The sequence below is a fragment of the Carettochelys insculpta genome, chromosome 6 (assembly GCF_033958435.1).
Source record: "Carettochelys insculpta isolate YL-2023 chromosome 6, ASM3395843v1, whole genome shotgun sequence".
NCBI classification, from domain to species: Eukaryota; Metazoa; Chordata; order Testudines; family Carettochelyidae; genus Carettochelys; species Carettochelys insculpta.
The window spans coordinates 28,252,709-28,269,189 of record NC_134142.1 but is presented as its reverse complement, the minus strand read 5'-3'; the positions used below and the strand labels follow the sequence as shown (position 1 = coordinate 28,269,189).

Here is a 16,481-nt window from a genome sequence, read left to right as displayed (position 1 = left end):
CTGTGGGCCTTCTTGCTCAGGAAGGAACACCTCCTGTTCCTGTAGCAAACAGGTATTTCATACGTGGTAATGCTTTCCACCAGAGCAAACACAATTACATTTGCAAAGCAAACATTTGACTATTATTCTAACATGGAATTCTTATGTAATAGGATGGCTTGGGGCAGCTGCCTGAGGCCCTTTGCTTTAAGGAGCCTGGTGGCAGCTCTCCCAACTGTTCCAACACACACACTCTCTCACTGGAGAGGCAGGAGCTGCAGGAAGAGGAGCAATGCATGTAGCAGTCTGCACAGCTCTGCCACCATCTCCCAGCTGGGTTGCTCCACTTCATCACTGTGACAAAAAACTCAGCACCCTGGTCCTGGGCCACTCCATTCCCCTGCGGGTTGTGGGCTCAGGGGAGCAGAGTGCAGCAGGCTGGGGCCAGGGCACATGCACTCTGCTTCCCACTGCCATAGGGAAGCAGAGCAACCTGGCTGGCAGATGGCAGCACAATGGACCAGCTGTGGCTCACTCTTCCTGTGGCTCCTGCCACCATGGTGAGAGTGAGGAGGTGCACCTCCTGCTGCTGCCCCACACCACGTCCCCGGGTAATATCCAGAGTCCTGTCACTAAGGGGCGAGGGCACTGAGGACAGGTATAATACAGGGTGGAGGTGGAGCAGAGACAGGAAGATGTGAGACAGAGGTGGAACAGGGTGGGGCTTGGAGAAGACATAGAATGCAGTCAGGGCAGGAAGAGGTGGGGTGAGGGTGGGGCCTGGGCCATGGAGGGCATTGCCCCACTCCCAGGCCCCAGGAGTGGGGCAATGCCCTCCATGCCCCAGGCCCCACAGCTGAGGAAAGGTAGGATTGCCTCGGTCCCTCTGCCCACTGGGGCAGCCTTGATAAGGATTATAAGTGAAATTAGAGCTACAACAACATATCAGCCTTTCACAGAGTCTAAAGACTAAAAAAGAGTTAATAAGACTAAGACCACTGCTTTTTTGTGCCTGTGTAACCCACATACCTATGTGTGGTTATAACTGTCCCATGTAGTGGTACCTAGACCACTTCACAGAGAAAGAATAAGTGTCCTCTACAGCCTAAGCTGAGTGCCAGCCGGCCTTTTGCTCAAGCTGTAGAGGTGCCTGCCGTAAGCTCCAGAGGTTCCAGATTCAAGTCTGCCTGTGGGCAGGTATGGTGGTGTTTGTGGGTACTGAACACTGGCACATCAGCAGTCCCAGCCATAGGATTGGCTGGTGGGAGGGGCTGGGGACCTGGCTGAGTATAAATAAGGCACTGACTAAGGCTCAACCTACACTAGACCTTACAGTTGACTGCATTTATGCAATTCTAGCTATGGCAATTTCTCCTGTTGACCTCCATGACCCTTTGCAAGAGCAGGAGTACAAGGAGTCAATGGCTGACCCAAACAGAGAGATTTCTGCTGTCTTTACCAGCTGCACGAAATCAATCTCCTGCTAAGTGTAGACATGCCGGGTCTTTGCCCACAAAAACTTATGCTCCAAAATATCTGTTAGTCTATAAGGCGCCACAGGACTTCTTGTTGTCCTAAAACCCACAGTATTTTGCGCAAAACTAACAAACAGGCCATGTCATTTCATCTCCAGCTATGAGGTTGTCAGTTCTCAGCTAATGCCAGCAGCATGGGCAGGAGTTGTCATCTGGCCTGCCAGCATAACAGTAGAATGTATGTACAAGTATAGGCACAGTGGAAGATTCTGTGCATAATAATCCAGAATAAATCTCCCCTGTTTAAAGCAGATTTTAACTAGGTTTCTTTTTACTTTTCACTCTAATCACAATATTTCTGTCTGACAAATATTTTCTTCTTTCCAAACCTCATATGGCCCCTTAATTAGCGTATTTACTGCAGTTTTAATGTTTACATACACTAGCAATTCTTCCAATAATAAGAACTCTCAGGGGAGATACTCAACTATCTTAGCCAAGTTCTTGTTACACAAGAGAGTGTCAAGGAGATGAACCCACAAACAGATTGCTTGGTATAGGAAATATACAGTAAAAAAAAAAAAAGAGGAGCTGGTACTCCTCTGGCTCTCTGTCCCTCCCCTTCCCCACCCCCAGCCGATCCCACGGCTGGGACTGCCAATGTGCCAGTACTCAGTATGGTCAAGTACCGGACCAAAAAAAGCCCTGGAAATACACAAAATTACAAGAAGATATTCAGTCTGTGTAAGTGCTGTGAGACACGTAAAAGAAGAAGGAGGATTAGGAAAACAAGTTCAGATGAAAAAGCTATCACTGGATCTGAGCATCAATTTCTTGTTCCCTGTATATTCCTTGCTTGGGTCAGTTGTGTGAGGTACAAAGGGATTGGTTAGTTTGTTGGTTTTCTGGCCAAATGGTCTCTAGATTTTAAATCTACCATTTGCAGTGTATGTACAATCATAATTACAGACTTTTACAAAATATTCTGTGCACAGCACAATCATAATAATAAACACAGTACAAAAAGCAAATAGAATAGAATGTTAAAGCAAACCAGAAATTATAAAACTGCATTATTCCAAAGTCCATATAGAAACTCTTTGAGGTAATAAATATTCTATGTTCTGCAAAGCCTTGTTTATCTTTCCAAATATTTGCTTATCCTTAGGAAATGAAGTGGAAGCCTCCTAAAATTCCTTTGGTTAGCTTGTATATTTCATAAATGAAACAAACAAAAATCATACTTTTATCCAAGCACCATATGTGTGAAAGCAATGATAGATTGGAAACACACAAGCAGGTTTCATCACCTGCTATTAAATATATGTATATAATTTTAGTAAAAATAATTTTTGTATCAGTCTTGTTATCTCTGTCCTACATTAAAATCTAAGCACCTACTTACAGCAACAGCTCTAGGACTTTTGCCCAAGGCCAATGTCTGAGCTTTGGTGCCTGCAGATGCTCACAGAATAATAAACAGCTGTGAACAACATTTTCCTTATCCCTCTAATATTTTAACATCTGTATTGTAAAGCTAGCTGCATGTATTTGATATGAAAAGATCACTGGTTTGGCCCTTTGGCACTCCTAAAAGGAAAACTGTGTAAATGTAAGGTATGTATACAGCAGATAGGTTCATCCCTGGACATGATATCTACCCTGCATTCAACTTCAACTGAATATTAAATCAAAACATCCTTATTGAGACACAAATATCTAAATAATTGGACCATAATATAATGACATCTGTACAACTGTCATTGTTAATGATCAGGAATTATGGGAATACAGCCCACTGGATAGAATATTTACAGGGCTCAGACATGCAAACTTTGGAGAGGTTTTGATTTGATCAATAACTTCTCTTGGCCCTGCTATTAAGAAGGCGGACCAAGCAAAAAATAACAAGAAGTCCTGTGGCACCTTATAGACTAACAGATATTTTGGAGCATAAACTTTCGTGGGCAACGACCCGCTTCATCAGATGCCTGAAGTGGGTCTTTGCCCACAAAAGCTTATGTTCCAAAGTATCTGTTAGTCTAAAAGGTGCCACAGGACTTCTTGGTGTTTTTGAAGATACAGAGCTTTTATCAGATGAGAACCTCCTTCCCATAATGAGAACACACAGCTGTGAATGGAGATGGGAAGAGGTTCCACTTCCTTGTTAATTGCTATGGCCATAATCAGATGGGAGCAGTGCTTCCTATTCAAATATATTAGCTATATTCCATACAAAAACTGACTGCCCAGTTCTTGTGTCAGGGAAATCTATGGACATTTTGCCATGGACAATGCTAAGAAAATGGGCACACAGGTGAGGGTGTCAGAACCACAACTGGTTCTCCTCCAGGGAGATTACTGAAGAACCCAGGAAGCTGAGTAGCAAATACCATCTTCTCAGCCAGCCTGAAACCTGAATGGAGCATAATAACACCAAAAGCCCACCATTGAAGGTCCTGTGGCCACAGCAGCACCTAGAGAGGCAGAGCCTCTCCTGGCCTATGATACCCACTGCCCGTGTACTTCACAGTAAGGGCTGGCAATGGTGAAGTGTCTCTCAAGTCGGGGTATCACCACAGCAACAAAGCAGTGAAAAAGTTAAGATTCTGAGGTATGGATATGGGAGGTAAATTGCCACGCCTTACTTGGCACTAGCCTGAGCAGGATACTGGACAAATTGGCAAGACCAGAGGAGAGCAATAAAAAAAGATTTAAAAGTTTAGAAACTGATTTATGAGGAATGTTTTTTTTTCAAAAAAAAAAAAAAAGCTGGGCATGTTGAGTCTCGAGGAATGCAAGGGGACAGGTGGAGACATGATCAAAGGCTTCAAATATTTTAAAAAATACTATAAAGATGGGGGTGATCAATTGTTGTCCGTGTCCACTGAAGGAAGTACAAGTAAAGGGCATAATCTCTGAAGTAAACCTCATCTTTGAAAGAATCCTTCCCTCTTTTTGGTAAGAAGGATTCCTTCGAAGGTGGGGTTTACTTTTGAAGGAGCAGGGTCTACACTGGTTTTCTTCTTTTTAAAGAAGCTATTTTGAAATAAGAATATGCAAATGAGATTACAGGTATGCAAATTTGCCCCTCATTTGCATTTTCAATTTCCCTCATTTGCGTACCTCTTTCGAAAGAGGAATGCAAATGTAGACACAGCCTAAAGGTAACTGAGCTCTGGAATAGATTGTGGAATCCCATTTAGAGGAAGTTTTGAAGGACAGTTTGGACAAACACCTGGAAGGGATCATCTAGGTTTACATGGGCCAGCCTCAGCACAAGAGGGTGGATGTGATGAAGGTCCCTTACAGCTCTTACCTTGCAGTTTTATGATTATCTATTTTCCTCATTTGAGAACAATTAGGTAGCTGGGGTATACTGAGACCACTGCTGACCAGAATTCTCTTCTGATTTCCTTGTCCTCTCCTTTCCTTTGGGTTCCACTTGCTGGTTTTTATATGATACTTTGATTGCAAGCTCTATGGGCACGCTCTACCTTTTTGTTCTGTGTTCATACGTACAAGTATGGTCCTGGATTCACAACTAGGGGCTCACAGGCACTACTGCAAAGAACATCCTCCAGCAGATGGATGTGGCAGTGAGCTGTTAATGGCTTAGGTGAGTGGGAGATGTACATGTAGATTAACCGCAATCTTGCAAAAAGCAGTGGGTGTTTTGTTTACATGAGGACAGAGCCAAGAAGCCTTACGCTGGGTTTCCTGAATGGAGCCTGAAGCTGAATAATCACACTGTGGGTGTTTTTTCCATTTTGAGGCAACACAGAACTCAAAGTCATGAGCATGTTCCTGAGGTAACATTGCTTTGTCGACAAAATTCAGCACATTAACATCTCCAATTATCTGAAGCTGAGTGACACCTTTCATTACAAGAGGTTGTCATTCCACAGATGCCTTGAGAGTTATCAAAAGTGCCATTTTGAGTGAGGGGCACAGGTGCATGTACTGGACGCAGTTTGTTCTTCTTCCCAGTCTCCTGACAATCAGGGAGCAATGGAAAAACACACAGCTTGCATGAATTACTGCTCTGCACCCTCCCGTCACCATCTGGGTATGAGGGAGAAGAGGAGTAATCAGTGACCATTATTTCTCAACTGTTTGAGAACATAGCCATTGAGTTGTGACATAGCTAGTTAGCGCAAGCCACCATTGTCAAGCAATGGGCATTTTTACTTTAATTACATAGTCTCTTCTTGCTCTAAGTGGGGGTGAAGAGGGATGGAAGTTACTCACACGTGCCCAAGTAGCATGCAGAAGGGTGACTTACTGGTCAACACACCTCCACATGACGGGGCATTGCACAGCAGGCTCTCCACATCTGATATCCCCATTGACAGCTACTTTGGCCCACCATGGTCTGCTTTGTGGGGTGACTCAGAGCTCCAGCCAGGTCATCTTAAGTTCCACTTTAGCATCTCACAGTGTCCTTCAAAACCTTAGTTATCAACCCAAAATAATCCTTCTATGCAGGATTCTCTGTAGTTCCATTCTTAGCATGGATCTGCAGACTGCCAGGCTTCTTCTCTGTTTCTAGCAACAGAACGCACAAACCCGCAGACAAAACAAGCTAAAGCCACCTCCTTCCATTCTGACTTGAGCTTTTAGTTCTACTGGGACTACCCCAGGACCCTATTCCAGAACGCCAACCACTAGGTTACTTCCCTGGCATCCTTTCTACAAGGCCTACCACTGGAGCTAGCTCCTTTCCTACAGTTTTCTCAGTTCCTTTCTCAGGGGCTGTCTATACTATGCCAGGGATCAACACTGGCCGTCAATTTAGTGCAGCTGTTTAGATACAATAAACCATTCTCTGAGCACTTTCCCACTGACGCTGGTACTCCACCAAAGTGGGAAGAATAGGCAGTGTCGATGGGAGAGCTGCCCTACCAGCCGTACCGCACGCAAGACTCTGCAGTGAGCGTGAAGACTTAATCTATGCAAACAACACAGGAGAAGTAGATTGACAGCATTGAGTAGTGTAGACTAGGCCTAAACATGAAGGGAAACTCCACTTGCTCCTATACCTTTCCTGGGTCTTTCACTGCCTTTGTTCAGTTCTGTGGTTTCTACACTCCCCCCCATGGCATTCAAGGAGTATCTAGCTCTTGCTTCAGCTGTGGAAGTCTGTGGTGTCTCTGGTCAGCCCGAAAACACCAGCTGATGTAATCAAACAGCTCTCTCCGGATGTGCATATATTTTACAAATAAGAGAGACCCTAAGAGGCTAGACACCTAAACAACTCTATGAATGGCTCATTATGTTTAATAATGAAATCCCAGTGGGTTCTCAGTCTGAAATTTGAAGAGTGACTTCAGAGCCAAGAAAGCAGTTTCTCTTAATAGCTGCCTGTCTTCCTGAGAGACAAGATAAGTAGTTATGCAGAGAACTGTGCAAACAAATCTACAGCAAAACAGAGAGGAGACAAACTTTAGATTCTCTGAGTCAAACTCTGAGCTGTTTGCCAAGTTACTTCAAGTTACTGAGGTTCCCTAGCCATTTATATTTAGCTAGCACTAGATTTTCTAGCACTGGACAGTGTTTAAACAAAGAAATTAAACCAACCCATCCTTGGAAAGACACTGTCTCAGGTGTTAGACTTTCTGTGCCCTGCATCATCAATATTTACAGTTTGTTGTGTGTAAACATGTAACTCTCATTTATTTTTACAAAATTTAGCATAAATATGTTAATGGTCATGTGGTGTCACTGTAAATGTTTGAAAACTGTGGCTGAAGGGTATGTACTGTTTCCACGGTTGTGTAAAACATGGATCATTCAGTAAACACATGATGTAAATAGGTGGTAAAAATCAAATGTGTGCTCGTCTACACTACTACAAATTTGTTGTGTTATTTAAATATATTACCTAAAGTGATTTTAAAATTCTGATTTATGGGTATACATAAATCACTCGGTACCACATCTATTACAATATTTGACTCTTACAAGGTGCTTTTTATGCCCAAAGCTTCATACTAACCATGGGCCAAATTTTGACTAGTCCCTGCAAGGATGCTTACCAATGGGACAGAACCCAAGATGCTTGTCTACCTTGTGGCTCAGTTCAAGGGTTAGCCAGAATCCTCACAGGGAACCGAGACCCAGATCATTTCAGCACTAAGTAAATCAAAGAGGGCACAGGAGTAAAGGCAGCTTGATGCAACAATACCCACTGTGGTCAACGGGAGTCTTTCCACTGAATTCAGAGGATGATGGACCAGGATGTGGGTGAGGGTTGGACCATGGCTCTACTCCATACAGGCCAACAAAACTGGTTGGTCTTTGAGAATATGGGCAGTGCATGGAGCATCCACACCACCACCAGGAGAATCTAGCCTTGACTCTGCACCTTCTGCCTGCCCCCGCAGCCAGAGGACCCCCAAGGTACCCACATTCTGCCAAAGGAACCCCAAGACCATCACCTTTGTCCAGAGGAGCCCCCTGCTGGAGTTCTGAAACACCATCCCACCACCACTACCACCCTGCAGATGGTGTACTGTGAGAAACTGCTAAAGTAGGAATTTGCTACATCAAAGAGCAGCTTTTAAAATCCCTCACATATGAGTAACTGCTGCAGGTAGCAAATTCGTACAAGTAACAGGAGATAACTGATGAACCCAGGAAAATGAAAAGGACATAAAACTTCCTCAGCCACCCCAGAATCTTTGTGGGGCATAATAAAAAAAACTTACCTCAAAATCCCATAGCCAGAGAGCCAGTGGCCACAGCAGAGGCAAAGGAGGCTGAACCTCCCTGGGTCTATTATACCTGCTGCCTATGACTCAGGGAAAGTATACTGGATGATGCAGCAAGCTCACTAGTCATTGCCTGGGTATATCTAGCAGAATTTTGGTGGGGTATCTAGGCACCAAATTGCAAACTTAGAAGCCTAAATTCAACATTGAGGCTGCATCTACACTAGCAAGTTTTTTTTTGGAAAATCCAGGCCTTTTCCAAAAAAACTCATGGAGCATCTACGTGCAAAATGCACTCTTTCGATCTCAAACTGAAAGAACAGGGCCCTTTTTCTGGTGGTCCTCTTCCTCTCCCAGATGAGGCAGAGCACCTCTTTCTGAAAGATTCCTTCAAAAAAAAAAAAAAAAAGCATGTGTAGACACTCTGCAGACCCTTTTTTCCAAAATGGCTGTCCTCACGGAGCCATATTTTTTGATTCCTGGCCCGTTCTTTTGTGTGGCTGTGTGGATGCTCTCGATCAAAAGAGCAGGTCCATCTTTTGATCCACTTTTTTGTGTGTGGACATGATCTTTCAAAAGAAGTTTTTGCAGAAGATCTCTTCTGGAAGGACTTCTTTCAAAGGATTGCTGTAAGACAGAGGCAGCCTTAAGCATTACTAGTATATCATATGCAGCTGCTGGGTGTGGGTCACTGTCCCATGACAAAAAGAATGAATCTCCTTTACAGCCTTAGCTGAGAGCCAGCAGGCTTTTTAGCGCAAACTGAGAGGCTCATGCACTAAGCTCCAGAGGTCCTAGGTTCAAGCCCACCTGTGGGTGGCTATGCTGATAGAATTTGTAAAACCACTGCTTAGTAGCTGCCTAATCCCTTGTTGTCTAAGTTTCCGCTGCTGGAATCCCACTGATGCCTAAGTTTCTGTCACTGGCCATGCACACGCAGCCACCTAAGAAAACCTTGCTACCTAACTCTATATCTAAGCTGTGCTGGATTCATAAACTAAGTATTCTCTCATGTGTCTCACCTTTGGGGCCCTGGAGGGTAGGTGTGTTTAGAGGTTGTCTAAGAACATGTCTACCAGATCAGGAACCATATAAAAGATAACTGGAGGAAGAAGTGGTGCCCATAAGCTCAGTATCTTCTTCTGCTAGTTATAACTATGATGAGAAGGGACAGCGAATTGCCAAGAAATTTCACAAACATTCTGACCTTTCTTTGCACCACAAATGAGTGTTTTCTAAATATGTGCGTATGTCCAATCACACTATACAGAAAATTTGATAATACTCTCCACCAGTGCAGAACATTTTATTGCATTAGCAGGAAGATATACAGCTTCTGTTTATTTGCAGCATTCTCCAGGACTTCAGTTTGGGAATGACCAATTGTTTGGCAGTTGTCCACCCATCGCCTGAGTGCATTTATGGCATAAATCTGTAGGTAATACAGGCAAGGGAAAAAAAGTGATTGGTAACACATTAAATGGATCTACCACAGCCTCAGCATTCTCAGATATTTAGCTATGTATTAGAATTGTCATCCTGCCAACAGTGTCATGTGAAACCGGGTTAGAGAATGCTACTGCCAGCATTGGACTTTTGCTCAGTGATTTCAGCATTTTGCAGGAGGATACTAAATAGAGTAGTTGAGAAAAGTCTGCTGGGAGCTGTTTTGATGGTATAGAGGAGTTTGCAGTGAAGATGCGACTTAGAAAGTGACTGTTATGATCCTGGAGACTTAACCTTATATCATTCCTGCAGGAAAAGAGTTCACACAACTCTGACACCAAAGAGCTTTTACAACGTAAAAAAATGAGTAACAAACAAGGGTACAAGGGCGGGGAGAAAGTAGACAAACAAAACACATATAATGTTGCACATAAAACTCCCAGAATGACTATGTTTGATTTCAAATTACAGGAAGTGAATCCACATGGATTGTACCAAAACACCTCCACAAATCAAGGTGTCCCCAAGACCTTTGGTCACAACAGGACTCACTAAAGAGAGCGAGGGCCAAAACCAGGCACGAATTTGAAGACAGGGAGGGAAGTTGTTTGAATGGGTTCAGAGGATGGCAAGCCAGTGAAGATGTCAGAGAATGGGGATATGCTCTTGAGAATGGGATATGCTCTTGAGTTTACATATGGGTATGAGGAGATGTTCAGGTTCTGGACAACATGAATTCTGGAGAGTTGAGAACATTGCACTCACTGTGCAACTTAATGGCTACTGAACTTTATCTTGCCCATAAGGGAAGGACATTCAAATGTCCAAGACATCTGCTTGTCTGTTAACTCTGTTCATTTTAAAATTAAATCAGCTGCCTAGCCCCATCTATCTTTTCTGTTTGTCTCTCTCACCCTGCCCAATCTAACATCTCCTTATAAACATCCTGGGGGAGAGATTGTCTTTTTCACCTGCCTTTTGAGCATCTTGTATGCAAGAATCCTGATCTTGACTGGGATCCCAAGGTACTACAGAAATGATAAAGTTTTGCAGCAATCCTGCTTCTAGCAAATGCATTTTTATATTAACTTGAAGCTGTCAGCTAACCAAATGCAGTAACCGGAGCATATTTCATATTTGCATAATAGACAGCAACCCAGCAATGAGATCTTAAGTCGTCCTTTTGCTGTCAAGTTTAGAGTGGTATCAGTCAACTGATGTGAATAAATATACATTTGAAACAGCTTCCAATCAAAGTATAATAAAAGGCGTGGCATTTTAAAGATTTGGCATATGGCAAGTGGGACCCTGTCTTGACAATTACACTCAAACTCAGGGAAAATGTCTTACAATTTTAAAATATCAGCATGTGCACTTGGCTATATAAACAGTGAAATCTCGAGTAGGAGTAAAGGAATTATTTTGCTCCTGTATTTGGTATTGATGTGATCACTTCTGGAAAACTGTATCCCCCTCTGGTGTCCAGTAGTCCAGAGCATATTGAAAAATTGGAGAAGGTTCAAACAAGAGCCACGAGATTGTTTAAAGGATTAGAAAATCTGTCTCATCAGGATAGACTCAAGGAGCTCGTTGCATTTAGCTAACCAGAGAGAGAGCTATGGGATGACTAGACTGCAATTTATAACCTATGTGGGGAACAAAATATATGAGATTGGGCTCTTCAGCCGAGCAGAGAAAGGCATAAATATGATCCAGTGGCGGCACATGGGGAGCTAGACAATTCAAACTGGAAATGAGGTGTACATTTTTCACAATAAATGTAATTAAGAACAATTTCACCAAGGTGGTGGTGGATTCTTCATCAATACCAAGTTTTAAATCACAGTGGGATGTTCATCTAATAGATCTGGTCTAGGAGTTATTTTCTGAGAAATTCTGTGTTATGCAGGACAGACGAGGTGATCACAAGCAAGGGGCAGATTTTCAAAGTCCCAGAGTGGCAGCCAATTCCCACTTGAACTCAACAGAATTTAGGCACCTAACTGACTTTTGTGTCTCTGAAATTCCTCCCCAAAACATGAAGGCATTCCACATTCTGCACTTTAACAGTGAAGGGCCACATTCCCAAAGCAGTTGTTAACTGGCATCAAAATCCTCCCACAGAAACTCTGGACAGGCCCAAATTTATGTGACAGGTACCACCAGACACAAAGAACTGAAACAGAGTCCTCCAAAACTAAAAGCAGGGCTCTCTCGCTGGGGCTTTTAACACTCGGCTCCTCTGTGGATCAGGCAGGGCATTGCAAATGCACAAAAATATGCATGTGAATCCAGTCATTAGAAAGAAAGCAACCCAATTTCCTGGCATTTGCAGGTTTTGCTCTCACAAATTTACCAGGGCAAAATTGCAGTTGCACATTAAGTGGCTGCTTTTGAAAATGTGGTGCTTAGCTGATGACAACATTAATTTTATCAGGTAGTCTAAAAACCATTAAGGGTATAATACAACAAGCGACCTGCCACACACACATCTGTGCACCATAAAACTAGCAAGAAAGCGAGAATACAAGTCTGTCCTATGGGAGACGACCATTCACTCTACAAAAAGATAAACCATGAAGAAAACCAACAATCTATTTATGGTGCCCAAAAATGTTTAGTCACTGAAATAAAATGATCCATAAAACCATTTTGTCCCAATCTCAGTCATCCTACACCACAGACTCCATACATCTGCTGTTTCTTCTCCTCTCTTTTCAGTCAGTTGAACTAGGTCCACTTGAAAGCCCCTGCCATTAGTGTCTCAAAGTTTCTGCAAATATAAATATCTGTAAGAGATTAAACCACGTACTATACAATTAATTCTCAGTCTGCGTTCTATTAAGAGACATGTTCCTAGGGAGTATAAATAGTTGGTCATTTTTACCTTATTTATCATATCTTTATTAGTGATGTGCTATATATAATTATCTTATTTCACCTTTTATTTTCCAGCACAGAAATGGATTCCAGCACAACAGAAAGTGTTGCAGTACTTTCCAGTGAGATAATAACCTGGAAGCTCAGAATCAATCAGTCTTTTTCACACAACACATCAGTAAATGGAAGCAGCTCTGACTGTGTTGCTTCGGAGGCATGGAACTGGTTATACACATTTCAGCCTATGTTCCTCTGGCTCGTTTTTGTGCTGGGAGTGATAGAGAATGGCTTTGTCCTCAGCGTTTTGTGTTTCCACAAGAGTCGTTGCACAGTGGCTGAAATTTACCTGGCAAACCTGGCAGCTGCAGACCTGATATTGGTTTGTGGTTTACCTTTCTGGGCCATTTATATTGCTTATCATTTTGAGTGGCCTTTTGGCATTTTCCTTTGCAAGGTGGTCAGTGCAATCAATTATATGAATTTATACTCTAGCATTTATTTTCTGGTGATGGTGAGCATTGATCGCTATCTGGCCCTGGTGAAAACCATGTCTCTTGGCCGTATGCGAGGTGGTGCATGTGCCAAATGGAACAGTCTTGTGATCTGGGTATCTTCATTGCTTATATGTTCTCCTGTTCTAGTGTTCAGGTCAGTCCATTATGATGAAGAAATGAAAAGCACAATCTGCTTTATTGCATATCCATCCACAAACTGGACAATTGCAAATAACATTCTGCTGAATACTGTGGGCTTTTTGATCCCCCTCAGTATAATTACCTATTGTACTGTTCAAATAATCAAAGCCTTGCAAAACAACCAAATGCAAAGACTCACAGAAATCCAGACTGAGAAAAGAGCCACCATCTTGGTCCTTGCTGTCCTTTTGCTGTTTATCATTTGCTGGCTGCCCTTCCAGATCACCACATTCATTGATATCCTATTTCGTGTCCACATCATTTCTGGCTGCTTTGCTACTGAAGTCAGTGAGTTGGTGACCCAGGTAGCTACCTACTGTGCTTATAGCAACAGCTGCCTTAACCCAGTGTTGTATGTCATTGTAGGCAAGCATTTCAGAAAGAAATCAAGGGAACTCTACCGAGGCTGCCTGCTTAGGACATGCAACAAATCAGAGTCCATCCAAAGGGAAAATTCTATGGATACTCTGAGAACCTCCTTTTCGGTGGAATGGCCGAAGAAAAAGTCAGCTTCCTCATTAACCCGATAGCCGTTTGCTTATTGCAGAGTTAAAAGAAAACCTTTCAACGTATCAGTGTGTAAGCTGTCCTTAATATCCACCTATTACGGCACCCCACTCTGTACACTGGCTGCATTCATGATGCACGAAAGCTTGGGGAGCTGATTGCAATACAAACTCCTGTAGGCACTTACTTCTACCCACTAATGGACAGCATTTTTCATGACTGAATCATGTTTTGTACTTATGTATTCATGGCTGAAGTGAATTTGACACACTATGGCCGTGTCTACACTAGCTCCCTTCTTCGAAGGGGACGTGGAAATGACACTGGCCGGGGAATATCAATGAGGCGCTGCCATGCATATACAGCACCCCATTAGCATAACAGCAGTCATGCGAATTTCAAAGCTGTTGACTTTGAAGTGCTGCCAGGCAGTCTGGATGCGGGCGCTTTGAAGTACATAACCAACTTTGAAATTCCCTTACTCCCAAAACAAATTGGCCTGCCTGTTGGCACTTCAAAGTTAGCAGCTTTGAAATTCACGTAGCTGCTATTATGCTAATGAGGCATTGCATATGCATGGCAGTGCCTCATTGATATTCCCTGGTGTGTGTCATTTCTATGCCCCCTTCAAAGAATGCGGCTAGTGTAAACACAGCCTATCTGTTTAAATATTTATATTGCTAATGAAGATAGGTGTCTGATGTCAGAGTAGAGTTTTTTGAATAAAGCCTTGTTATGATAGCTACTGTCAGTATTATGAAGCTAACTACAGCCCAAAAGTGACCATCTAGCCAGTTTTTAAAGGGACAGTCTTGTATTGAAGCCCTCTTGTATGTGTCACACCATTTTAAGAATAAAAAAAAAAAGCAACCTGTCCCATATTTTTTGCTCTCCCATTGGTCAATCAGCTGTCAGTGCAGCTCCAGCTGCCTTGTGTTTATGGCTGGCAGGTGCATGCAGGCCAGCCAGGGAGAGCAGATATTGGCCTCAGGCTGGGTAGCGAGGCAGGAAGAAGCAATGACAGGTAGGAGGATAGGCATATGTTGGGAAGGGATATAGGTGCGTAGCACCGGCTGTGTCTATACGTGCCCCAAACTTCGAAATGGCCATGCAAATGGCCATTTCGAAGTTTACTAATGAAGCGCTGAAATGCATATTCAGCGCTTCATTAGCATGCGGGCAGCAGCCGCGCTTCGAAATTGACGAGCCTTGCAGCCGCGCGGCGCATCCAGACGGGGCTCCTTTTCGAAAGGATGCTGCCTACTTCGAAGTCCCCTTATTCCCATGAGCTCATGGGAATAAGGGGACTTCGAAGTAGGCGGGGCCCTTTCGAAAAGGAGCCCCATCTGGACGCGCCGCGCGGCTGCAAGGCTCGTCAATTTCGAAGCGCGGCTGCCGCCCGCATGCTAATGAAGCGCTGAATATGCATTTCAGCGCTTCATTAGTAAACTTCGAAATGGCCATTTGCATGGCCATTTCGAAGTTTGGGGCACGTGTAGAAACAGCCCTCCAGTATTCCCGCTGCAGGGTTGAATGCCCAAGCCCTGGCAATCCTCATGGAGCTGAAGGCAGGAGACACAGGCCTGAAACCCTGAGTCCTGGAGCATGCCCCACCTCAGGCTGAAGCCCTGATCTCCAGCACCCCCCAGCTGAATCCTTTATCTGTGCTTCACCCTCCTTGCCAGCTGGAGCCCCAACCTCTGGTACAACCCCTCTCCCCACTGCTGAAGCCTCAACCTCCAGCACGTGCCTCACCCCAGGCTGATCTCCCAATCACCACGGCTTTTCCATGCCCTCCACTGGGCTTAAGCCCCAGTCCCTGCTGGTCCCCCTCCCTCCAGCAGCTAAAGCCAGGAGCTGCAGGGCTGAATGCCCAAGCCTCTTACTCCTGGAGAGCGAGGGGAGAGGGCAGAGGAGTAATGCACACAATCTGTATACTTTCCCCTCGCTCCCTGATAGGAAAATGGGAAGAAGAGCAAGTCCTGGAACATACTGCTGTTACCCCTCCCCCTCCAGAAATGGCACCCTTGGAATGACAATGTAGAACGTAAGCTGTTCTGGAAGGATTTCAATACCTGCATTCTATATCTGGCTATGAAGTACAGTTCACGCCTGTGGTGCTGTATTATTAGGACACAAGAATACAGATTAGATGTACACAGATTAGACTCCTAAAAAAGAAATAGCCAAAGTACAATGAAGAAAAGTGTAAAATAAGTACCTTTGAAACTTAACTAATGCTCATAGAAGATCTGAACAATCATGGAAAGTACGAGCACACTCTTTATCCTGGAATCTGTACTGTGGAGTTCATTCAGCTGTCTGAGTTAACTTCTCATGAGTAAACCTTGCTCAGGTGAGAGCAGACACACTACAAAATACTCTGGAAAGGCACTGAGTGATTGTGGAGAAGTTGCTTGATTGCCCTAAGTGCAAATAGGCCAGCTAATGCAAGGTAACAGTACTGAACTTGAGTTGAAAGTTTGTGTGTGGAAAGGATTTGAGTAGGAGCAACATTGTGGACAATAGTGACTTAATTCTGCAATGAAGACAAGCTCCTTGAATGCTAAATAGCCACTTGCTTAGCAAACTAACATTTTGCTTCTGGAAACCTGGTTCAGCCCCTGATTTCTGGTGTAATCAAAAGCCACCTGAATTCTATGGGAGGGATTCCTTCGACTTCAGTGAGCAACAGAGCAAATGTCCTATGGCCTCAAGTTAAAACTGCAACAGGCTTGGTCAGAAAATTACCACAATGTATACAATAGTGCCTAATAGCCACACAT

At 43.7% G+C, this 16,481-nt stretch overlaps 1 protein-coding gene across 1 annotated transcript in view; it reads left to right on the top strand.

Moving 5' to 3' along the window:
• BDKRB2 (bradykinin receptor B2) overlaps positions 1–14,021 on the top strand; it is a 49,405-nt gene extending 35,384 nt beyond the window's left edge. The window contains exon 2 of the mRNA XM_074998724.1: positions 12,569–14,021. Within this exon, the coding sequence (XP_074854825.1) occupies positions 12,576–13,718 (1,143 nt within the window). The 5' untranslated portion in view covers positions 12,569–12,575 and the 3' untranslated portion in view covers positions 13,719–14,021. The remainder of the gene's footprint in view (positions 1–12,568) is intronic.
• The last annotated feature ends 2,460 nt before the right edge of the window (positions 14,022–16,481 follow it).